The 24899-nt window shown below is 44.5% G+C and overlaps 1 protein-coding gene across 4 annotated transcripts in view; it reads left to right on the top strand.

Annotated features, from left to right (window-relative positions):
- The first annotated feature begins 8979 nt into the window (after positions 1-8979).
- Positions 8980-24899, top strand: part of AKAP12 (A-kinase anchoring protein 12) — a 30626-nt gene continuing 14706 nt past the window's right edge. Inside the window, exons 1-2 of one of the 4 annotated variants that reach the window (XM_077175376.1) lie at positions 8980-9429; positions 18712-18898. In XM_077175376.1, coding sequence (XP_077031491.1) covers positions 9292-9429; positions 18712-18898 — 325 coding nt within the window. In that variant the 5' untranslated portion in view covers positions 8980-9291. Of the gene's footprint in view, positions 9430-18711; positions 18899-21679; positions 21862-24899 lie in introns of those variants that run through there. The other 3 variants (XM_054630414.2, XM_077175377.1, XM_077175378.1) reach the window with 3 other exon arrangements.

The raw sequence follows: 24899 nt of genomic DNA on the forward strand, positions 1-24899 counted from the left end.
ACTAATTTCCGTCAGCATTATCTTCATGCCTCCCCACCACCTCACATGGGCAGGCACAGAGAGAGGGGTCAGCCCACAGACCCAGCAAAGGGCTATGGGCACACTGATGTGGCAATAATAGCTCCTGATTTTGTGCAAAAAGTGCTTATTGATATGATACCAGTTTAGGGTAAAACTTTTGTGACTATTTTGCATTCAGTTTTCAACCAAACACTATATTTTTGAAAAAAATTGTTTCCTTTGCCCTCATTCCTTGCTCTCTCTGGGTCTCACTGATTTTGATTGCTTCTTCCTACCTGCCCTTTGCTCTCTTTGGAGTCCATAACCATCATCCCTGTGTCTCTTGATTTCTGCCACTCCTGACTTCTTTGCTTCTCTTTCCTCTTTGCTTTCTCTGTATCTTCTCTTTCTCAATTTCCTCTTCCTTCCTGCTTGTGAGATGCACAAAGATTGATTTCCAGCCAAGTGAGGCATCCCACACAGGGAAAGTAAACCAGGGAAATATTTCCTCTGAATTATTCTGAGCAGCCCTTCTCACTGCTGCAAACTATCATTGAGGCAGAGAAAAAAAGGGGTGCAAGCTCAGTCTGTGATGTGTAAAATGACATATGGGAAGTCAAGTGGCCAAATGGAGAACTCTGGTTAACACTGATCTTCAGTGATTTGTGCTCACCTGCTGACTACTACAGCCTCCTCCCTTTTCTGGTACTGAAATCTTCTCCAGACATTTTCCTCAGCAAACCCTCTCACTTTTGCCAGTCTGCTCTAAAGATTTTATAATCCCTTTTGTTTTCACACTGTGTTTTCTCAGCCCTGTGTTCTTTAGTTCTGTACTGAAAAAAAATTAGCATTCTGGCATGCAATTACTAATTCTGGTGGAGCTAGACATTTTTGTAAACATGGCTGAATGATGCATGTTGTTCTCTGTTCAGCTCCTTTATAACCTCTGGCAAGCCAGTCATCCAGTGTGCCTTGGTCTCATCACATCAGGACTTCCAGATTTCCTTACATTTTATTTGAGGGAAACAAAGTTTTAAAAGACAAGGGGGTAATACACTATTATTTTTATCCTTTGCCTGCCCCTGTGTTTTTCCTGCTGCCTAGCTTCCATGCAGCTGTTGAACATTTAAGAAAAACATGTCTCCCACTGAGCAAGTTCCCTACAAATGTGAATTGAGCTTCAGGCAAGAGGAAATGTGAGTCCTGAGGTCAGTCCTGAAATCAAACTCTTGCCTGGCTGCACATAATTCTGCTGTTGTGTTTTAAGGGTGATTTAGACAAAAGTAGTATATATTTCCCACAAAGAGCATAAAAAGAAACAAATACTGGTGATCATGAGATGATCATATGATCCTTCAAATCTCACTGTTTTTCTGGTATTTTCAGTCATGCTTTTCAAGTCTGCAGCTCAGATCCAAGCAGAGAGGGGGAGAATGTGGGATTACAGAGAGAAGATGACCCGCTGGTGCTGACCAGAGTTAATATGGGGAGGCCCCTGTGCACTCCACGCTGATGAGTGGAGAAGACTGAACTTTCCTTTCCACTTAAAGATGCTGGAGCTACACCCCCTTGTTCACCAGGGAGTAGTATTTCTGTCAGATATGAAAGCAGCTTCTAATCTGCTCTGACCTTGGCAAGAAATTCAAGTCCAAATGTAGTAACATAGAAGCTGACAGGTCAGCCTGAAGAATTTGAAGTGGGGGAGGCTTCCTTGCCTTTCTTTCTGTCTTTCCCTCCTTTCACTTGAAATCTTATCAAGGATCACTTCAAGTGCAGTGGCAGCCTGACCAGCCCTAGAAATGACACCAGCTGGGTCATTGTCCCTCCTCTTACAGCCGAGGTGCAGAGACCATTTACTGGCTGGGCTAAATCTGTGCTACTATTGCTATAAATTCATAAAGGTGGAGACCCAGAGAGAAAAGGTTGTTACTTTTTTACGTGTAAAAACTGGGAAAGTTGATCTAAATTTTACATCTGTACGTGGTACCTTACTGAAAGACTCCTGTCTTCATACCAGAGGCTCTCTACTTTTTGTTTTCCAAGACACAGACCCACACAAAGTTTGAAGATGGTTCTCACTGCTGCTGAATGTTTTTGCCTGTCAGGTGTGCTAGTGCTTTCTTCTACAAACTAAGACAAAACCGGGACTATAGAAATGACCTATGTTTGCTCTACTTCTTGCATCCTTTCTGCATCTGTAAGATTTTTCTATGTGCCTTGACAACAAAGGGGCTAAAAATGCTTTGAGCTCAAGTCCCAATTTGGGCATTATTTAGAAGTCTGAATGATGATGGTTATCTTTCTGGCTATCTTTCTTCTGGCTATTTTTCTGGGAGTGAGCTTATTTTTGATCACGTTGGCAGAAAGTTAAAAATCTCTGGTTAAAAGTTGAAGCGCTGATTTGTACTTTATCAGTCAAGTGGTCAGACTAGAATTTCCATGGATTGCTCACAACAAAAATTATGAATGACCAAGGGGTATTTGTTTGTATTGATTCAGAAATAGGCTTTTTGAGTCACACCAGAACCCCCCCTTACATTTGGCATTTTATTGGCCAGAACAAAAGCACTTTCCTTGCATCTGAAAATTTACAATCCCACTACAAAGTAGTGTAAACAGCACATCTTGTGGCTTCCCTCAATTCAGTGGCCATGTGCATCAGTCCAGGAAAGGGAGGAGGTATTGCCCACCCAATGGCTCTGCACCCCTGGACATGAGGGGCTCACCAGTGAAACGCTTCTGCCAACAAGGACACTGGGCTGCTCTATGCCTGGACACCCCCTGCCAGCCTGGGCTGACAGACACCATGCAGGTGAGGGCTTAAGGGAAAAGGGCCGACTCTCAGAGGTGAAACCTGATGTGTCTGCAATAGGTAGGGATGGGCCCATGAAGGAATACAAGGAAATAAAAAAATAACATTACTGAGTAATCAGTAGTCATAGGTCAGCCACACTGCTACCTATCTGCTGTCCCATTTTCTGTAGATGACATGTCAAAGGCATGATTTAATGAAGATTCTGAAGGACATTGCCTCCAGGCATTAGGAGCAGCATAAGACATAGCACAGATGCTCCCGTTTGAAAATCTCAAAAGCAAATGAAGGAGGTGGATAGTCATGACCATTGCCAGAACTGAAAGATAACTTATAAATATGATCGGTTTAGATGGGAAAGCCAAAGATAAGTAAATCACACTTGGTGGAGATCCAGAGGCAAGATGCAAATAGACAAATCAAGAGGTGACAGTCTAGGGAAATTATTCTGGGTGGGTACTGGCAGAGCAGGACAGTGCTTGCTCAGGCCGGAGAAAGAATGTGACAGTACTGAGACACAATCTCAGTGGTCTGTGTTTGTTCTCAAACATTTTGCCATTTCCTATGTGCAGCTATAAAGGTCTCCCAGGTGCAGAGATCCTGCTCAGGGTAGAAGGAGGGAGGAAGGACTTCATGGCTTATGCAGTTTCACACAAAACACAATGAGAAACTGCCAGAGGGGCAGGCAGTCTGGAGAGCACACCGAGCAGCTTCACAGCCTGGTTCGCAGTTATGGGACCGGGCTCCTGAGGGGGATGTGTCTGTCCAGGTGGGCAGAGCTGGGTGCCTTTTGGGGTGGCCGTGGGTGTCTTCCCTTGGGGAGATACAGCCTGCTTGTGCCACCAAGCCTTTGGGAAAGCAGATGGGGATACAGAGGCTTGGCAGAGACCACAGGCAAAGGGTGGGCATCCCAGGGTGACAGCCAAGCTTGTGAGGGATGGGGACCCCTCAGCAGCAGTGACTGGATGCATATTGCTGCTGGTGAGAGAGAGAAGGTGTTTCCTTTACCTACTGATGTGCACACGGGGGGCAGGCAGTGGGTGGTAGGGGAGCAGGAACAAGGACTCACTTGAACAAAGCCCTAAACAACCTCATCTAAGCCTGAAGCTCACCTTGTTTTGAGCAAGAGATTGGACTAGATGACCTCTGGAGCATCCCCCCCAGTCTAATTTACTCTCTAAGTCCACTCCAGATTCCAGTTTAATTTTCAGGGTGGTGCTTTAGCACCTGCTGGCTCTGAACTCTGCCATTCTTGATAACATCAGTAGTGCCAAGGCATTTCTAAACAGTCACTGGGCTCAGTCCCAAGCCACAGGGGTCTCCTCCTGAAGACAAAAGAGCCTCACTCACCTGCTGCTGGGACAATGGGATAATGGCATTAGGGGGACCTTCTATGCCTCTTTATCTCTCTCCTCCGGGCATTCCTCCCTTGATGAGGAATTTCCTCAGAGCTCTGCCTGAAAGGCTTCTTGGGTGAGATGCATTTATCTGTGCAGCAGATAAAACACTGCAGTGGAGGTCACATTCTTCCATCTTTGACACTGTGACTAAGCTTGCCTGTAAGCTGGTGTCCCCTTGCACCAGCACACCACATTATTTATTCTCCTATGGCACTGCATGGCTATTATACTGATAACATGAAACTAAATTACAGCCTCACTGTATCTTTCCCCTCCTTAGCTGGAAAGTGGACACTTGGCATTATAGGGGTATGATGAAACACAGTCCTTTGAGCTTATTCCTTCTTTTCTTATGAAAAGAGTACTCATGGAGAATGTATTTTTTTTCCTTCTTTATAAAGCCAAATTTTATGTTTCTTCCTCATTTAAGAAAAAAAATTCATCCACTGTTGCCTTCAAGCTTCCAGATCCAAACATTGCCTCCTGGAAACACCAATATAACTATACAGACAGATCAGAGCCTGTCCAGTAACCAGAGCTCTTACAGGTTTGAGAGGGGACCATTTGGGCTGTGCCCAGGACTTGCTGTGAATCTCTTCAGCCAAACTCCCAATGGGATGGACCTTTGCAGTCTCTTGCCCTGTCCCATGCCCCAGTGAAGAACTGTCTGTGGGCAGATGACAACAGCTAGGCTCCTGAAGCTTAACATATCTGTCCAACACCTCCTGGGAAGAACTGGTAAGGAGAGAAACCACAGGGAAACTACAGAGAAATCAGAAATTACAGGCTGGGTGGTAGTAGAGACAGACTGGTACTAGAGAAAACTACAGGCTGGGTCTCTCTCTCCTGAAACAGCTCTGAGTTGTCCAACAAGGGTCTCTGGGTGCTACAGAAATGTGCAACTACTCGCTGAATGACACACTTGCTACACAAATATGTGGCCTTTACTGAAATAGCCATCAAATTCAAGACTGAAGTCAATTTCTGCTACTAACGTTATTTTTAAATTGCACAGTGTGAGGAGCCAATTTAGTTTTATTCTGTGCAACACATAGATGTGTGTCCTTATCCATGAATAGATTTTTTTCTGATACAGATCACCTCTGTGATGTCAACCTATTAGATGTAAAGATTCTGCTCATTTTATCTGTTACTGTGATTTTTCTGGGATATGTGAACTCCTGGGAAGTAAAGAAACAGTCTTCTACCAGCAAAATTTATTCCTTTTTCCTTATTTCTTACTATGGCATTATCAATTCTGCTTGCAAAACAAGTATTTTTACACAGATTTTTGTAATTTTCTTCTTTTTACACTCATTACTATTTTATTTATCTGATACATATTAGCTCCTTAGGCATATCCATGTATTTCTAACAGCATCCTATAATTTCCTATCATAATTGGACAAAAGAGAGGGGAGAAAAAGCTGAAGATTGCAGTAAACACAGCTGAGGTGCAGTCAGAGCACCATATTCTCTATCCAGATCTAAGGTATGTTCTTGAGAGCTTCCCATTTTGAGAACACTTACACAATATGTTTCCACTTAGCTTTTATGCCAAAAATATCCCAATGCAGCTCCACCACTGATAAAGGAAGCAAGAGCCTTCATGTAAACAGGGCTCCAGGCAGCTGCTGGTGCTCCCAGCCACTGTCTCACACAAACCTGTGAACAGCCAGCCTGGGTGGGATATGGAGGAGCCCCTGGCATGCCAGCTGGGCAGGCAGCCCTGTTCCCCATCGTGGATGCTGGGGATTAGTCCTCCCATGCCCACCTTGCTGCTGGCTCTCCATCCACCCTGCTGCTCCTCAGGATCAGCCAGAGCAGCCAACAGCAGCAAAGCTTGTGGCCACTTGCAGGGACTAACAGAGTCAAGGCTGGAAGGAGTGCATGGGGAAAATCATGGATGGGGCAGAAGACAGCAGGAAAATATTTCATCAACACAGGCTCACAGCCTGAGACATTTGGTTCATCTCTTCTGTACAAAAGCATCAGTGGTTACATCAATCATAAATGCTTTTGGAAAAGAAGCAATTTTAAAAGTAAATAAATGAAACCCTGTCTACAGACTCTGCATTATAAATATCATTATGAAAGTTATCCAGGTTTCAGGGGAGTTTTAAAACAGTCATGCGCTAGCTGCAATGCTGAAAGATTGTCCTGCCATTTGGAAGGTCTGTGCTTGCACCTCTTAGTAGGAGTTTCCTCAAAGATGTTTCACTGGAATAGTTCTAGATAACATGCCAGTAGAGCTTTAATTATTATCTTTCTTGATTCCTTGGATTCATCCTAAAAAGTGTGCATGCATACTTTTGTCAATAGCTTGAATATTCTTACCTCAACACCAATGCTTGATGACTTTGCAAGAGGACCAGAGGAAGGTTATGTGACTGCACTTCTCTGGGAAGTCTGTCATTAGAAACAGACATAGTGCCTGAACAACACTTTGATACAGCAGGAGGCAGTTGCAGGGTTCAGGGTAAAGGTCTGGGCAATAACCACCTCAGCACACAGGCAGAAGGCAGGGAAACAGGCTGGCAAATGCCAGAGTCACACCTGTAATTCATCATGGTTCTTTCTGTATGGGCAGGGTGCAGACCATCAAGAATGGCAAATTGGGAACTGACCACCCTCTGGATATCTCTCTTAAAAGTTCCTATGCTAGATGTACTCCAGGAAAGAAAACAAAAGCAAATGCAAGAAGAAAGGAGACAGAAGCTGTGCCCATCTCAGGGATTACACAGGGATAGACAACAGCTCATGGCTGTCTGCAGCACAAGTTTGCAGAACTGTGGTGGTTCAAGTGGAGTGTACACACAAGCCATCCTGTGCTGCTCAACCTTATCACCAGAAAGCCATCCCCAGCACGTTTTATTTCACTGAAGAGATGTAACCAAAGACTTTCAGCCAAAAGAAAGTAATTTGTGTTCAGAAAATGGCCAGTGAATGGGCATTGAGGGATGTCTCTCTCAGCTGCAGTGCTTGCAGCATCTTTGCTCTGAGACTGCTGGGCACAGAGGTGGTGCTGCCAGGCAAGAGCAAAAGGACTGGAGAGCAAGTTTACATGGGAGGAAGGAGGCAGTGCTCTGGTTGCTTGCAGAGAAAGCATTTTGTGGTCAATGACCAGTGAAAAGAGAAATGATGCGGCACAGACCTTGAATTATGTCACATCTCCCTTCTTGAGAAACTCTCTGGCAAAACCCTGATCTCCCCATGGCACAGGTCGTTCCCAACCTCTCTGTGTGCCACTGAGCCCCACAGCCAGCCCTCCCCTCTCCAAAGCCCAGGAGTCCTCTGTGTCTATGCCCAGGGTCCATGGCTGAAGGGGAAGCCAAGACAGCCCTGCAGCAGTTGGGCTGGCCTCCATTCTCAGCTGCACCTGCAAAGGAGCAGCTGAAGGCAGGGAGAAAGGCAGATTGGGTGGGGAATGGAGGTGGTGCTGGTTCTTTCTCCACCAGAGACCAAGTGGAGAAAGGATGACAGCCAGGAAAGGCTGGGAACAGGCTCCTTGCTCCCTGTTGTGAGTGCTGGATGGTGGATGATCCAGAAGTACTGGGTGGCTATGGGTAAGTTCCACTACAGGGGCTTAGGCACTACTTAAAGCTCAGACCTATATCTCCTCTCTCTTCTGAAAATGATGAAGACTAAGCAGAAAGAGGGAGATATTTATCCCAACTCTGTGACCCACAACACCAGTTTCGGTCAGCTGAACACAAACAATTCCAGTAGGTTCTTGCGTTAGCTAAAGGAGATGATGAAAATGCTTTTTCAGTCATTGACTTGATGTGTGTTGATTTTTTTAGGGAAAAAACTGACTAGCACGTGAAGATTATGCTCTTTGTAGAATGGAATTTTTTCAGATTTTTTTTTTCTGAATGAAACAGTGTTATGGTGGGTGAGGTTTAAATGTTCTGAAAGAAATCATGTCTGTACTATGAATTCTTCAGACCAGTCCTGATTTTAACCATGAACTCTGTATAGGGTAGGTACATGCACATGTTTAGAAAAAAAATTTATAGTTGTGGTGAAGAACAGTTAATGAATCTGTTTGCTACCCATTGGGCACATTGTGATTAGTTTAATTTAATTTGTGCACTATTTCGCTGATGATACCTTTGAAAGTACCTTAAGAGCATGCCTACATAAATGCTGGTCCTGCATTTGTGGCACGGGAAAGATGCTTTGTGTGTTCTGGGCAGGAGAGAAACTACCCTCTTCTTGGCTTTCCTTGCTTGTGCCAGGATCTGGCATGAATTAATAACTGGGAATCTATCCTGCACGACAATTAAAAAACAACAACAAAAAAAAAACCCACCCACAAACAAAAAGAAGTCCTAAAAACAAACAGGCGGCTTGAATTTTTTGTTTCTTCAAAGTTGCCTAAGACATGGGACCTTACATTTCTGCATCAGCTGAAACCGGGACGTCCTTCCCTCCGGCAGGCCCAGCATGGCTGAGGTCCGGAGCCGGCGCTGAGGGCTGCTGGCCGCGGAGCCGAGCGCCCGGGGCAGGAGGCGGCAGGAGCCCCGCGGGGGGCGAGGGGCAGCGTGGCCGGGCGGGGGGCGCGGTCCCCGGCCCGGAGCCCGTGAGGGTGCCGGCGGGTGGGCGCTCGTCCCGGCCCCGGGAAAGCGGCGAGGGGACCGAGGAGCTGAGTCAGCGCCGCGGTGCCGCCGCGGAGGGCCAGGGGCCGGGCGGCGCCCCCGCCCTGGCGGTGCCCGGGAGGGGCGGGGAGAGGCGGCAGCGGCGGCGGGCAGGGCGCTGCCCCCCTTGGCCGCTCCTTATCAGCCCGGTTTGATGCTGCAAGGCGTGTCCGGGGATCTGCTCATGTGATGGAGCAAGAGGCAGGCGGGCGGGGGGACCAGGGGAGGAGGTGATTTTCCTCGCTGCTCTCGCTCGCGCTTTTTTTTTTTTTTTTTGTTTTCTTCCCTTCCCTTTCTTTTTTTTTTTTTTTTAAATTTCCCCCCTCTCGCGCCCTAAAGGAGTTTGCGGAGAACCGGGGTCCTTCATTCCCGGCTGTGCCGCCGCCGCCGCCCACCGCGAGCCCCCGCCCGCGGCTCCGCACGGCCGCGGGGCAGCGCCATGGGCGCCGGCAGCTCTGCCGAGCCGGCCGCCCCGCAGGACGGGGCCGAGGCCGCCGCCGAGCCCCCCAGCACTCCCCCAGAGCCGCTGCCGGCAGAAGACGCGGCGGAACCCCAGCCACCGGCGGAGCCCGCCAAGGTAAGGCAGGGGCGGCGGGGAGGTGGCGGGAGGGACGCGAGGCGGCGGCTCCCGCCGCACCCCCGAGCCGGGGAAACTTTCCCGCCGCGGCTGCGGCCACCTGCCGCAGCGCTGGGCACCCCCCGGGGGCCGGGCGCGGAGCCGGGGCGCGGCGGGGCCGGGACTGCGCCACGGCCGGCGCCGCAGTCATAAAACTCCCGCCGGCGGCAGCAGCGGCGGGGCGGGGGGCGAGGGCGGCTGCGGGGGCGCCGCCGCTTTTGTGTGCGGCCGGGGCGAGAGGAGCCGCACCCACCCGCGGCGAGGTCTGCGCCAAGGAGCCTCCTGACTGCGGTCCTGCGGCCGGATCGCCGCGGCTCCCGCGGCTCTCCGCAGCCCCCCCACTCCATCCTCTCCCCTCCCGAGGGAGCAGGTGGGAGGTGCGTCGGGGCGCGGCTCGGCAGTGCCTTCGGCTGGGCGCCAGCCGCGCTGTGCCCCCTCTCTCGCCCCGTCCCGCACCCCGAGGCTCGGCTCACCTCAGCCGCCGCCCCCCGGCCGCCGCCGCCGCGGGGAAGGGGCGGCGGTGTCGGCGGCGAGGGCTGGAGCCATGCCTTTGGTGCGGCCCGCTGTCGTACCGCATAGGGGGCAAAGGGGGAGGGACTCCCGAACTCCAGCCCGTGGGGAGCGAAGGAGCTCTAGGTATGTGTGATTTAAAATAAAGACGTTGAAGAATTGAAAGAAATTCTTTTAAAACATGTCTGGTGTTTAAAAATAGATTATGAATGAACCCATTTATCCCTCTGGAATAGGCGCGTTTAGGGGATTTTGGGACTGAAAGGGAGGTTATGTGCATCTGGGTGTTTACATAACGTGGCTTTCGGGAGTTAGTGAGGGGAGAAATAATGCCACGTTCTACCGAGATCCCCTTCTTTGGGCTCTTCAGAGTTTGGGTGCTCAGAGCAGGGAGACTCCGAAGTTTCTGTGACTGGTGCGTGGGTGTATTAGAGCTTGAGAACCGGTTATGACTTTGTTTCTTTGACCTTGTGGTTCAGATTTAACTTTCAAGTTGAATTTCCCATAGTTCCTGGCTGCCACTAGACCTCCTTGTGCGTGTTTTGACAGATTTGAAAACCACATTGCGAATGAACTTTAAATTAACTAAGATGTATTTCATGTTTTTTTTAACTAAATAAGCATTGGGGGTTGATGTTGGTTCACAAAGTATTTAGCAGTTTTGTCGGGCAATTTTAGAATTCAGATGCTGACGTTTAGAAAAGCGGGAATTTATATCAGGCAAGCATTTGGCTATTGTGGTTGTTTAAAATTTAAGATAATGCGACTTTGAAGAAGGGCCATAATATTCATAGCCATGTTTATCCAGTTATGGGAACTAAGGCCTTCTAAAAAAAGGGAATCACGGTAATACTGTTCTCAAGTACAGATTATTATTAATACTGTGTTTTATGTCTTCTGAGCTTTAGGAAAAATGTCTTGTAGTAGATTTTTGCCTGATTATCCAAGTAGAACTGTTTAAAATTGGGGAGGTTCTATTACCATTTCACTGCTATAAGAAGTTTTATTATTGCTGTTCTCATAAAACAGCTGGTTTTGCCTTCCATTACATTACATAAAAAGAAAAATCAGTTTTAATGAAGTTTAGTCATACATTTTTTGTGTCTCATTTAGTCTGTCTTACTAAAGTAAAGTAACTCTGTGCAGATTTGTGACACAGTTTTTCATCATTATTCCTTCCAGCTCTTTGAATTTGAAAATTACCAGGTCTTGCAATGTCCCTGGAGAAATCTGTCAGATAACTAATATGTTTGTGGAAAATAGGGAATCTTTTGGAGGGTGGTCTTCTATCTTGCATTTTCCAAATTAAAATGCTTATTACAACCTTTTTAGAAGAAAAAACTTTGGAAAATTACTTCAGTGGAATCCATCTTGAGTGAGCCTTGGCAAGGCAATTACAAATAAACTATCTAAGCAACTAGTCTTATACAGGATATAAAATCCCAGAGAAGTTGTGCTTTCTTTTGTGATGCAAAATCCTTGAAATACTTAATTAAATTTCTTCCATGATGTAGTTGCATTTTTTACAAGATGAAAACCTTTTCGCCTTTTCTTCTAGAAAGGAAAAAATTTATAGTCATTAAGCCGTTTTGTTACTCACGTGTGACTCTTTGGCCAGGTACCAGTTTTTGAGTGTCCTGGTTAAAAAAAGGGAGGGTGTACGTTTCAGTGTGCTCACTTCTACAGCCTAGGGACCTTGGAAAGCACTTGGTCTACAGAGCTTTGGGCCCTGGCTTGTGAACACGGTGGGTTAAATGTGGGCTCCTGTGGTGAGTACCTCAGCTGTTGACCCATCTTCTCAAAAGTTCCTGGTGAGTTACACATAAAGCAGCTCCAAAGTTTCCAGCCTGCCACAGTAGTAGAACTTGAAATGGGCAGATTTCTTTACTGTAGCAGACAAGACTTAAACTCTGGCAGTGGAGGGGCTGCTCCTTATCTTGCATAGCCACCACTGTGGGAAGCCACCTCTGTAGGGAGGTGTGGGAGATCCTGGTGGTACTAATCCATTCAGCTGCCTGAACTGAATTAATCAGATCTGTGAATTGACCCCTGAGGTCCTGTTGAAACCAAGAGGCAGGGTATGGTTCTACAGAAGGCTGATTTTTGTGATGGAGTTACCTCCTTGCTGTTGTGACAGTGATGCTTTTTTCCCCCCTCCTTTTCTTCCTCCCCTGTTCTTCTTTGTTTTGCCTCAGATGACACAGTCTCACTTGGCTGTGTTGTGTCCTAACCTTGCCTTTCTATAAGCAGATTAAACTCACTAACCCTTCAGGAAACTGAAATTTATTCTTGCTGGACCATTTTCCTGATCTGCTTGTGAGTTCATTTGACTCCTACATTGTAGAGGTGAGACCAAGAGCCAGGACAAGGCAAGCATTTGCAGCAGGGCAGGAGGTGAAATGAAAAAAAACTTCTCCTGTTGGTAGCAGTGAGCTGGTGAAAACTCATTGAAACCTCAGGGGCAGACTGTCCTGAACAGCATGGAGGCCTGAAGCTTGGCCTGAGAAGGATTTACTAGATTTACTAGTGATAGAAGTAGGAACAAGATCTTTCTGGTCTTGAAGAAGGCCAAACGAAACTTTGATGTCCTGAACTGACAAAAGCCATGGAGATGTCTGGTGAGGTGGTTCATGTGCTCCTGCCTCCTCTCCAGAGCACCTGCATCTTCTCCTTTATTGCATCTGGTACTGTGTGAGCTCATTCAAGGAGCTAAGCCCCTGGAAAACTGTTCCAGTTCTTTGGCAAGGTCATTCTCTACTGATTGAGCGAGATGTGTTAGCTTCTGGGACTCAGCAGAAGCTGCAGGTACAGGGGAGCAGGCAAGATCTCGTGTCCAGAGTTCAACAAGAAGCTGGGTCACACTTCGGTTGGTGGCAGCATGTGACTGGATTGGTTTGGGCATCTCCATTTTGTGAGCACCTTCTCTGTTCACAGCAGTGATGTGGCTCTCACCCAACTTCCATTTTTGATGCTAAGCATCGGAGAGATAGGAAAAAGTGCCGGCATGGTGCCCTCCCATGGGACAGAAGGTGACTTCAAGCCATGTGGGCAATGCCAGGATAGCAGTGTCATCCTACCAGCATTGCAGCTAACAGTGACAATCACACATGTGCCACTTCCATTTTATTTAGAAGTCTGAGGTGCCAGCTTTAATACAGTTTATTTTTTTTTTTTCCATGGCCTTGTGGAAGGAGCCAAGCTCTGTTGGAACAGCTACCTGAAACAGTGTAGGGAAGCTTTCAGAGAGAGAATTTGGAAAAATACGGGCATGCTTATAAGCTATTCTTACATCAAAATCAATCATGGGGATTGATGGCTTGAAGATGTAGTGTGGTGGATTGCTGGCATGCAAGGGCGCCCACTTGAGCAGCAAGTCATTCAAACAGTGTTTTCGTGATGGTTCCCATTTCTGAGTAGTAACTTGATTATGCTACCTGTGTTGTAATGAGAGCAAGTGTGTGCTAGACAGTAAATATTTGGAACTGTCTCTTCTAAAGGGGTTACCAGCTGAGATGTCAGAGTGTCTTATTGTCCGAGTGCCTGACAAATAACAGCTGGGGCAGACTTACATCTGCTGTTTAAACAACTGCGTTTTGGTGAGTGAAGCTGAGTCAGCCTGAAAATACTATGTTAGCAGTGGTGAAACGAAGCTTATACAAGGAAAGTCCCTAGACTGTGTCTCTGGGAGCCCAGTTTGAGACATTTGGTCTCAGGCTGCAGGGTTCCCCTGGTTCAGCAGGGTCTGATTCCCATTAGATGCTTCTTTTCCATCTGGGGAGGAAGAGACTGGTACAATTCAGTGGTAAGGTTTGGAGGGCTGACCATGCCTGTGGAGTGGCTGGGGTGAAAGAATAAAAATGTGTAATAGAAAAAATGCACAATGGAAATTGGTGTCGTAGCGGCACCAAAAGCGTGAAATAGCCCCCTAGTAGTATAGGAGATAAGAGGGAGGTGGTGGAGGGAGTGGCCGGGCACTTTGAAAGACGAGGCAATTAGCTTGTGTTTGATGTGGTGGAGGCTGAAGAGATGCAAAGAGGAGCGTCGGGACTTTGAAAGTCCTCCAGGTTGGAAATGCAAGCCTGGGTGTGGTTGCTGAGAGGGGAGGATCGTGCTGCGTGCTCAGCCCTTGTTCTGACTGGTCCTTAGAGCCTGGCTGAGCTGTACCTGTGAAATGCTTCCATAAGGTGCTGTCTGAAAGAGCTGAAAGGTAGGAGACCTGTGAAGGAGCTCCGTTTGGATCAGGCTTCAGAATAACAGACTGGGGGTAGTGTTTCTTTCACAGGTTGCAAAAAGAGATCACAGGGATGAATTGGGTGTAGAAACGTTTTGGTGTTTTGACTTTTGTTTTATCCATTTGGATTTCGAGGGTAGTCATCCGTAAGGAGGTGTCACAGTGAAATCAAGCTGAGAATTGGGGGAGAATAGGGTAAATGAGGAGCTGAAAGGTGTGGAGCAAGTTCTTGGCTTTGTCTGCAGGAGGCAGAAATAAGGTAATGAAGTTAAGTGTGCTGTTATGTGCCTTATAGAGGAAGGGCCTTGTGTTTTCTTCACCTGGAACTTGCAGTATCCCACAAGTCTCTAATGTTTAGCTAATGCAAAACAAGACAAACTGCTGTGAACAAAGGGTTAGAATGATCCATTTTTTTTCTTTTCCCAAGTGTTGGTGTTTGAAGTTCTTTTTAATGAAGCAGCATGTGCTAAAAGCAGACCCCCTGAGCACAGCAACAGTCTTTCCCAGAGTTTCAAAATCAAACTTCAGGAAAAATATTAGAGACCATTATGTTAGTTTGCTCAGTTGTTCAGACAGCTGGATCTGGCTATTTTAGTAATCTAATGTAGAATCAGTGTAGCAGGATTAACAGAATGAAGCAAAATTAACTCTGGTACGTTTGGGCCTGGTGTGAGGAATCCCTGGAATGATTTGGGTCTGGTACAAGGAATGTTGGGAATGATGGTGATAGCTGGTGGGGGAAGAGGCTGGGTGCTGTGAACCCCTCAGGAATGGTGCCTGAAGGAAGCATCCACTAATGTATAGTGAGATCAGGGACCTGCAGTTCATCCACATCTCATTCAATTTGTCCTGTTAATTTATCCATTTTCAATTTCGTGTGCGTTTAATGGGATCTAACAGTTGGGCTTGCTGCTGGATGCACGATGGAGCAGAAGCTGCTCTTGGTTAGAGTGATGTGGGCAACAAGCCCTGTGCATTTTAGTCTCATTAGCTGGGTGTCTGCCCTTTGCTTCCATCTTTGTGGTGAATGTGAGGCAAATATTAAAAAATATATGCAGGATGTACAGTAGTGGCGTGACAGAAACTGGAGTGTTGCTTTGCTAACGGCCCTTTGTTTTGGGAATGAAGAAGCTGAAAGATCAGTGAACTGGATAACCAGTTCCCCTTGGTTTCTCCCATGTTCATGAGACAACACATTCATAAATTAATAATCAAAGGAGTGTAATGAATGTGTGCCACAAAAAGCTGATAAATGTTGGTAAACCTGCCAAATGTAATGTCTCATTACTTGTAGATAAATGAGTAAAGATGAACAGAAAGATTCCTAATACTCTTAATTTTTGTCTTTTTAAATTTTGTTTTCACCCATCTCTCTCTAAACTCTGTTGTATTTGTCTAGGCTTTACAACTATTCTCAATGGAATTAAGAGCACTGCTCACCAAATTAGATATAATTGGACTAAACTGCAGTTTAGATCCCTTCAGAGAAATGAAGCAGTTAATGTGAAGGAAAACTGAAATTAGTTTCTTTTGAGGACTAATGCAGTGGGACAGACTGCACTGACCCTCATAAAGAGCCCGAGCAACTTTTTTTAGAACAATTTTTTTTTTCTTTATTTAAGCTAATGATGCTGTTATGTCTCCTTTCACTTTACAAACTCCCCAAAGGTTTCTTCTCCTTTGCATGTTTGGAAAAAATACTATTTTATTAGTTTTGATTATTCAATTATTTAAAGCAGAACACTTGATTTGAAAATCTAAGTTTGCCTTCCCAAGGCCAAGAATCACATCAAACTCTTTCCCAAGAGACTGGGGTAAAAAGGTAGGGTTATATTACAGGTCTGGTCAGATTTGAAAATATTGAGGTTTTTCCATGTATTTACATTTTTTACTCAGTTGTGACAGATGGATCCTGTTTCCAAAACTGAATTTATGTACATGGTGAACAGGGATTATAATTATACTGGCTGGTTGTAAAAACTGCCTATAGTCTTAAATTTAGTGATGTTTTATATTTAATTCTGTTTTTCATACTGGAAGGTATTGCAGATTTAACAGATCAAAGGGTTATCTGCTAGACCCAGTGACTTCTGAATTTTGGTCTGAAATCACCAATCTTTAGGATTATATAAAGTCACTGTTTTCCTGAATGCACCAAAACTATAGAATAAATTCAGAGCTGGGGTAATAGCAAGTACTACCATTGTTAATATTTTATCCTAACAGTCTGTGCTCGATTTAAAAAAGAGACAAGCTGTACTACATTGAGGTACCCAGTACCTTTGTACTCTGGCTCTTTGCAGAGTCCACTGGTGCTTATCAGGCAAATGGTTGACTGTGTCTGTACATGTGTGTCTATACATGGGTCTGGCTTTAAAATGGTGTGCTGCCCACGGGAGGTTTGGAAAGAAAGGCAAAGAAATCTTTAAATAACGTGAGGAATGCTAAGATATTCAGTGCTGTTGCCTTTCTTGTGACTTGAAAGAATTTTTGGTGCTAATTCTGAGAGTGTCATCTTGAAATAGTCATCCATGGCTTTTTCTTCAGATAGACAAGTTTCCTGAGAGCCAGTCAAATCAAGGTTGTTCTTGTGTTTGCAGGACTAGCAGGTGTCTTTCAAGAACGAATCATTAAAACTTACTATTTATTAAAAAATAGTAATGGTCCTCTACTGAACTTGTACTGAAGAATCTTAAAGCCCTTTCAGAATTAGGTTGTTGTTTTCTATGTCTTGATTTTCTTGATTGTCTTTAATTGGTTACTCCCATTCAGCTAATGCTGTGTGCAACTGCAGAGGAGCTTCCCAGGGTTTACGTGCCTTTGTTCAGTAGTGTGGTATCTTTATCCCTCCTGAGTTCCTGTGTTTTAGATTTATGGGAAGGATGATGTGAGAAGCGGGAATGTAATCTGAGTGTTGAGCCATTCCGTATTTCTTCTATTTAATATCTGGTCTCAGCATGTGAAAACTCTAAAGCCAAATTATTCCATCTGTGGTATTGGCAGTGGAGCAGAATGGGATCCTTTTTCGTGAGGTGGATTATGTGGCTGTGAAAGGCAGCTTTGAGGAGCGCAACAACGCCGGGTGGAAACAATTTGGCTTAATTAAGGGCTTCTGAACTGAAAATTGGGAACCTGAATGCACACACTTCAATGCCTGTGGAAGTGGGGTACGGCGCTTCTCCCAGATCTCACCCAGCATGTGAAAAGAATCTGATGATTAAGAGGAAAGCCCTTTTCCTGGCACTCTGTCTGTTGATTTGAAATTCTGTTGCAGCAGGCTAATTACTAGTAAAAAGAAATAAATAGATTTCCCCATTCAGAAGGTTTATGGGCGGGGGGAGGGGGCTGGAAGACAATTGTCAGGAATGTGGCATCTTCCTGATCCCAGTTTGGTGCTTCAGGCATGTGGTTTTGTGGTTGTTAGATCCCATCTTTGGGTGTAATGTATCTGTGGTACCTTTGATTAATTAACAGGGCTTCAGTGGCAGTATTTTGGGAGTACAGACAAATCATAAGACAATGATACGTAATTAAAGTTTGCTGTTCCACCAGAGGAACTTCAAACCTTCGCTTCAGGAATAATGGTTAATTAGTTGAAATGGTTTCTGTTGGAAGGTAATAGAATCAGTTGGAGAACTAGTTCATTAAAGGGTAATCAATAAATTAAAGGGTAATTAAGTATCTTATAATGACCACAACACATTCCATGCTTTAAAAAAAATGCTTGTGAAAGTATATTTCTTCTTATAGGGGAAACCAATACAGATTCTGAAAATAATTAGAATGTGTTAAGTGTGGAAGCTGAAAAACAGATTCTTCTTTTTGCATATATTAGCAAATCTAGAAAAAATATTTCAAATGCTATAGGGCTGAGTCCCAAAGAATTGCAGAGCTCTTTCCTCCTGTAAGAATAGTTTCTGCCTAATAACAGAGGTCCAAAATTTCTAGTTTTAATCTCAGTTCCACTGCATTTCCTCATGGGAAATCCATATGTCTTCTGCTTTGTGTCCTGAATAGTTCAGTTTCTTTATATTGTTGATGGTGATAAGATAAGCACATCAGTTGAGGAGCAATACCAAAAGCTATATTGTAGAGAGTATTCATTCATATATCAGAGCAGTTGTACCAGACACTTTGAATGAAGAATTTCTTTCCATCAGCTAGATTCACCTTATCCTGGAGTTTTCCTTCATGGAAGAAACCAATTTCTACACAAGGTTATAAGCCATTGTCTGTAAGACCTGCTTCGTCTGTGTATTTCATGCAGGAGAGCATGAATAGATAAATAGTCCCAGATTATGTGTTTTGGTTTTTTTTCCCTCACAGAAGTTCTTTTATTTAATAAAGTTAAAATTGCTTGTGTGTATATATTCAAAATGAGAGTGAAAGAACAATATTCTATGGGGGTTGAGGAGGAATCTAGCCTAACACTGACATTTTCTTTTTCTTTCCTTCTCTATCTTTCTGTACTACCATCCTTCAATCAATATTTGACCACACAGGCTTTAAATGCAAGTTTACCAGTACCTGATGTTAGTGAAGACAATTTGAAGGATGATGCCTCACCACAGGAGCCAGTGCAGCTGGGAGCTGTTACAGCATCTAAGGAAGAGGGTGGGCAGCAGTCAGAGGTGGCTTCACTGCTCCAAGAACCACCCGGAGAGCAAACGGAGTCTGCTGGAGCAAATGGTGAGTACAAATGTGTGTTCAGTGGACCTACCATAGAGGCCTGCATGCTGAATGGGATGAGAAATAGAAATGGGGCTTGACTAGCTGTCTGCTGCTGAGCAGGTATTACTCAAGTGATCTGTTGTTGCTCAGGTGCTTCTTGGGCACTGTTTTGTGGGAGATGTTTTCGCTGTAGGACAGAGTTAACATGACAAGTGGCTTGCGGACTGGAGGTGTTGGTGTCAGTAGTGGACATCCACCTGTTAGGAACAACTCAGTTTCCACTTCTTGTGTTTGTTCCTGCTGCATAGGCTTGTCCCTTCCTTCATAAGGCAGAAATTCTTTTTATGTTAATTCATCAGTGGTATTAATGATAAATGATTCAGTACTCATAGAAAGGACAGGCTGCTAATCTTTTGGTTTTACCTTGATTAAAGTTCCCTTTCCTACAGCTTTTAATTGGATTTGCATTGGGACCACAAAACCTTTCTCATCATAGGCATCCCAGTGTGTTCTGTCTTGGTAATGTCTCCCTTGCCTTGCTGCACAGTCAGGAATGTGCTGTTCTTTCTCCTGTGTGATCTGGCAGCGCACCTTTCCTGCTCTCATCAGCCTCTTCTTGCTTCGTTCACAGGCATGTGTTGAGAGATCTGCTTCAGCAGTCCTGCTGCCTTTTTGGCAGGATGGCAAGAGGGAGGGCTTTTCAGTCAGAGCAGGCATCCAATGCTGCTGGTGGTGAGCTGGGAAAGGATGGTGACAGGGGGAGCACTATCTTCAGCATCAGCCTGCAGAGTGCCTTAAGACACCTGTGTAACCTGTGGTGTACTCTAGGGTTTGAAACCTGGTAAAAGCAATTCTTTGTCACATCTTCAGATTAATTACCATAATACTATTATCCCTGTAGAAGGCTACCATATTTTATCCTGAGCTTTTGTGCCTTTTTTTAAAAAGTCGCATCAGGAGGGACTTTTGACACTATAGAAACAGAATGCAACTTGTTTTATCTTTCATGAAACTCCACTTCTCTAAAATTTTACTCTTAAATGGACAGGGATTGGGGGGGAGGATACTTGCCAAACAGTGTCACAAAGGAAAATACTTGATGTTTGGAAGTAGTGTCAGAAGATTTTGTGTTGATACTCAGCTTCTCGATCAAGTAAAAGAAAAGGCCATCAAAAGGGCATGAGTTTCAAGTCAATAGTCAAAGAGTATAATTATTTTTGAAGAATCCTGGGTAGTTTCAGTTGTTCGGAAATGACATTCGTAGGATATGTAAAAAAGAGGTGAGAAGCTTCCTCTGAGTGCAGGTAATTATGTGTAACCAGTTGCATGGCATGATGTGAACATACACAACATTAGGAATCTGGATTTGAGTAGGCTGCCTGAAAAATTTTGGCTTTGTTTTGAGAATCATCTCTCTGTGGTTGTGTGATATTCCTATACAGTGGAGCCAAGTCCACATGGTAGCGTTATTTATGTGAAAGGAAAAACAGTACTATGTGTTTGCTCTTGAAGTGAAAAATCCTTTTATGAAGATGATGCAGCATGTATTTGCTGGTAATGATAGATGAAGGTGACATCATCTATAGAGACAAATAAAACATGCCCAACTGGGCACTGAAAAGAGTTTTTCAAATAAAGGTCATGTTCAGATGTTTCTCTTTGTCCACTCCTCTGAACCTTAGTCTGGTCCACCTCATCTGTCCTTAGGCAGATGAATAAAGGTGGAGAAGAGGTATCTCTTAGTTGCTTCATGCAGACATATCTTTCCACATAGAAAAATCTCCCATTTTAATGCTACGCTTCATGTTCTACACTCATTGTTTATTTCACCTTGCTTGCAAGTCTAAACTCAGAAGTATTGTGGCACCAAGCACTGAAACAACACAAGTGTTTGCCTACAGTAAATAAGTGTTTATGATTAAAAGTTTTTTGGTTTGGTTGATTCTTGTCATCATTATATGAATCTTGCATTCAGAAGACCACTTGAGAGATGACTTAGACTCATTAAAGTTGCCACTGTAAAACTAAATTAACCAGATATTCTGGTAAATTTGCTGGGAAGTTGGCTCTGACAGTCAGAGAGATGAAGGCTCAAAGTATCATCAGAACTTTGGAAATATTCAACATAATCAGTTGTAATCAAAAGAGAAATACTATTGCTATTATAGGAGGGCACCTGTATTAGATACTGAGCCTTTACATTTTATTTTATTATATTGCATCCCTTTTTTACTATCAGTAGGAGCATTAAATTATTATACAAGTATCTGGAGTCTATGAAACTCTTGACAGCAGAATTTGAGGCAATTTATAAGTAATTAGGTTGTAGAGAATTCCAATTAAAAAAACCCTTCAGACAAATGAAAACAAAACAAACCCAAACCAATCCCATAGTAACAGGCAAAGGAGCAAGTATTTCAGTGTGGAAGAACAGAAGTGATTTTTGTATGGTTTTGTTTATAAGGGACAAAATCCATGGGGCTTTTTAGCAGCATCTGTTGAGGTTGGGTGTGGATGCCTTGTGGGAAGCTGCATCGGGAAGGCATTACAACAGCGGGAACTGAAGCGGGCGGCTGGTTCGAAAGCGGCGGCCGGCGCCTGTTCCCTTCGGGGCAGAGGGAGATGAGGGCTCGGAGCGGCATTTCCGAGCCGGACCCCGAGAGATACCACGTTCGTGCCGGCCAGCGGTGGGAAGAGCCGGGCGGGCGGGGGGCGGTCCCGGGCGGGGCCCGGGGCTGTCCGGGACGAGGGGGAGCGGCCGTGGGGCTCGGGGGAGAGCCCAGCCCTCCGACAGGCAGACTTGCATCAGGCAGGCTCTCTGTCGGCCGTCCGTCCGTCCAGCCAGCCGGGTGCCGGGGGCTGGAAGCGCCGCTGCCGCGGGCTGGGGCTGCCCCGCGCCGCTGGGAGGAACCTCGGAGCGGGAGCGGGAGTTGGTGGTGTCGGTGTGGCTTCGGCCATGCTGGGGACAGTGACGATGGCGGGTAAGGCGGTGTGGCACTGCCGGCACGCGCGGTTTGCTCCCTGCGCTCGGCAGCGCCTGGGCTGTGCGGGCGGCAGCAGCATCCCCATCCCGGGGCTGCGGCCGTGCGCCGCTGCCCGAGAGCCTCGGAGCGCCGAGCCCCCGGCGTTACCGACTCTGGAATTCTGGCAGGGCCTTAGGAGTTAAAAGGTCTGCCTTAAGTACTTGTATCTCGGTGAGAATCGCTTCCAAGCGAAGGCTGCTGAAACTTCAGGAAGTGTCATATCGCCTCAGTCGGACGTACGATGTGGTGGTACCTGTGATGGTGGCTTTGTGAATGTGGAGGTCTTGACTGAGTGTTTTTCTGCGGGACGGGGCTATGACCTGGTATCTGAAATTGAGGAATGGATAGAAAAGATAGTGACTGCACTGATGGTGCTACATCAGTCAGGCAATAAGGCAGTAAAATACCTTAAGAGCTAAATTTGGTGAAATTGGAGGGAATATGGAAGTTAGCATCGTTAATATGTTGTAAAAATATTTGCATGAGAGAAATGAAGCTGTTGCTCTATTGCTGTTTTATCTTAACAAAGCAAAATTCAGAGGGGATTAGCACAGTGGCAAAGGGGAGTATGTGTAGGGGGGGCAGCGGGATCCCAGCCTGCAGTACCAAAAACTCAATGCTGTGTGTGCTGAACTCCACACATCTTGCTTAAGGAATTGGCACACAAGCCACTGAAGCATACTGTAAACTAATTGGACTTTCTGAAAAGATGACTTTTGGAGGAGCAAAGAATTAAAAGATAAAACATTACGTTTTTTCAAAAAACTTATGTCAAAGAAAGACAAACATGTCTTTCTGTGGGAGACAAAGTACTATTATTAAATTTAAATAAACAAACCCCGGATTTTTTATGTTGTTTTTTTTTCCCTAAAGATAGCTAAATTGCACCACAATTTCTCTCTCATCAGATTGATGATATATGGCTCTAGCTATCTAGGAAATCTTTATTTCATTGTATTAATAATTACTCTCTTGTATATTGTTTGCTAGAGCCGGTGAATGAATTCAACAAACAGGGGGAGTTTATTCATGCAAAATACTCTAACTTTACAATACATATGGACAACAAAGCCTGTAGAAGTGCGGCTCCATTTGGAGCGGGCCCTGGGGAGGACTGTACGTGATTTGAATCAGTGAGTAGTGGAGGAGATATCCTACTGCTGTTTACAATAGGGTTTTCATTAAACACGATGCTTAATGAGCTTATCACATGCTGAGTCTTTTTCCTCAAGGGCTCTCTATTTTTTTTATTTCCTTTTATTGTTAGCAATTAAAGGTTAAACTGTTTTTCAAAAGCAATGTCTTTATAGGTTTGCAGAGTTTTGATTGTTTGAGGTTTTCCTTATTTAATAATTCCTGTGGAAGAACCTTAGATTTTCACTGCAGCACAGCTGCTTCTATAGTACATTTCCCAAGAACTGCATTTAGCTTGTGGTATGTGTTACCATTTCTTGGAAGGGACAGGGAACTTCTGCTTATTGGTATGCAGGAGTGTATTAAGCTGTCATGTGTCTAATTAGTGCAGATGCAGCTTCATCTCCTTTGTGGTGAGTTTGTGATGTTTACATTAGGCTTTATGTGGTCGTTTTGATAAAGAAAAAATTTCAATCTGCTTTTCATTGTTCATTAATCATTAGGGGTTCTCAAAAATGTCCCAGGGTTTACTGGCCTGTATTGCTTATCCCATCCTTGTTGCTTATGGAGCCATGAATTTTTTTCCCCTCAAAGACCCAAGTGCTAGAGTTGCGTCTATCTTACGCTTAGTGAGTAAATTTTATTTTAAGAAGCAGAACCAAGTCACTGAACGTGTGATGTGGACAGCATGTCTAACCATGAAATTTCATAAATATTTGTAGCATGCTGGTTTGGTTCCCAAACAGAACAGCTGTGCTGGTCTGAGAGCAGTTTATTATTGTGAGTGTATTTAATGAAGAATTTTTAACTACAGCAACTATACCCAAGCCATAGCTAGTGACACTTCTGGCTTTAAAAGGCTTTTATTTGTTTTTAAAGAACTACAGTGTTTTCTGGTTTTTAGGGCTGTTTCTTGAAACACTGAAATGAAAAAAGAAATATCTTAATCTTGAATAAAGGAAATACATAACTTCTCCTGCTGGAATTTGAGAAGCTGGGCTCAGAATTGGAATTTGAGAAGCTCTGGGTTGGAGCAGACAAGTACAGCTAAATCAAAATCTTCTAAAAATAAAGATTTTTGGGGGAATGTTAGAATGCTACAGTATCATAGTCAAAATGATTGTGTGTTTGAGGTTTTTGTTTGTTCAGTTACTTTTCTATGATGTCGTTTTCTGGGGATGCTGCTTTTGCTTTCTAAAGGAGCTCTAAGCCATGAAAAAATAATAGGTATTTTGCAGCTTGTTCCTTTTTTCTGTTTTTAAAAATAATCACAAAAGTATGTGAGATTTTAAAACCTAACTCTTCAGTTGCCACCAAAGTACCAGAGAACTGAAGACTAAATAGTACTTGTTTCAAAAGCTTTGAAATAACAACATGGTTAAAAAGCTCATGAATTGCATGGATATGCATTTGAGATTTAGCATGCAGAAATCTCTGTAAATCCTCCCTCATTATTTAATTAATCTGAAAGAACCTGTTCCCTGCAATGAACATGACAAGTCAGTCCTTGGAAAATTGAGTGAATAGAAGGGAGAAGGATGTAGTATGTGCTTTCTATGGAAGAATTGTTTGTACATCGAAGTGGAATTAAATATGGTGTGTGGCAGGCAAAGGAAGGAAGAATTTGTGAAAAATACATTGTTAAGAAGCAGCAATGTCACAATTGTAGTTTAAAAAAATTGAATCATTAGAAGGATAAAACATAATCATATTTCTGTGTTATTTTGTTACTGTGAAGTGAGGGGTGTGTGTGATTTATTAAACTCAACCTTCTGAAATTTGTGATTAAAATAATCAGAATTTGTGATATAATGCCCAGTTTGTACACTCTGCAGTGGAAACTTAAAAGCACAGATTAGTTT

Source organism: Agelaius phoeniceus, chromosome 3 (genome assembly GCF_051311805.1).
Source record: "Agelaius phoeniceus isolate bAgePho1 chromosome 3, bAgePho1.hap1, whole genome shotgun sequence".
Lineage (NCBI taxonomy): Eukaryota > Metazoa > Chordata > Aves > Passeriformes > Icteridae > Agelaius > Agelaius phoeniceus.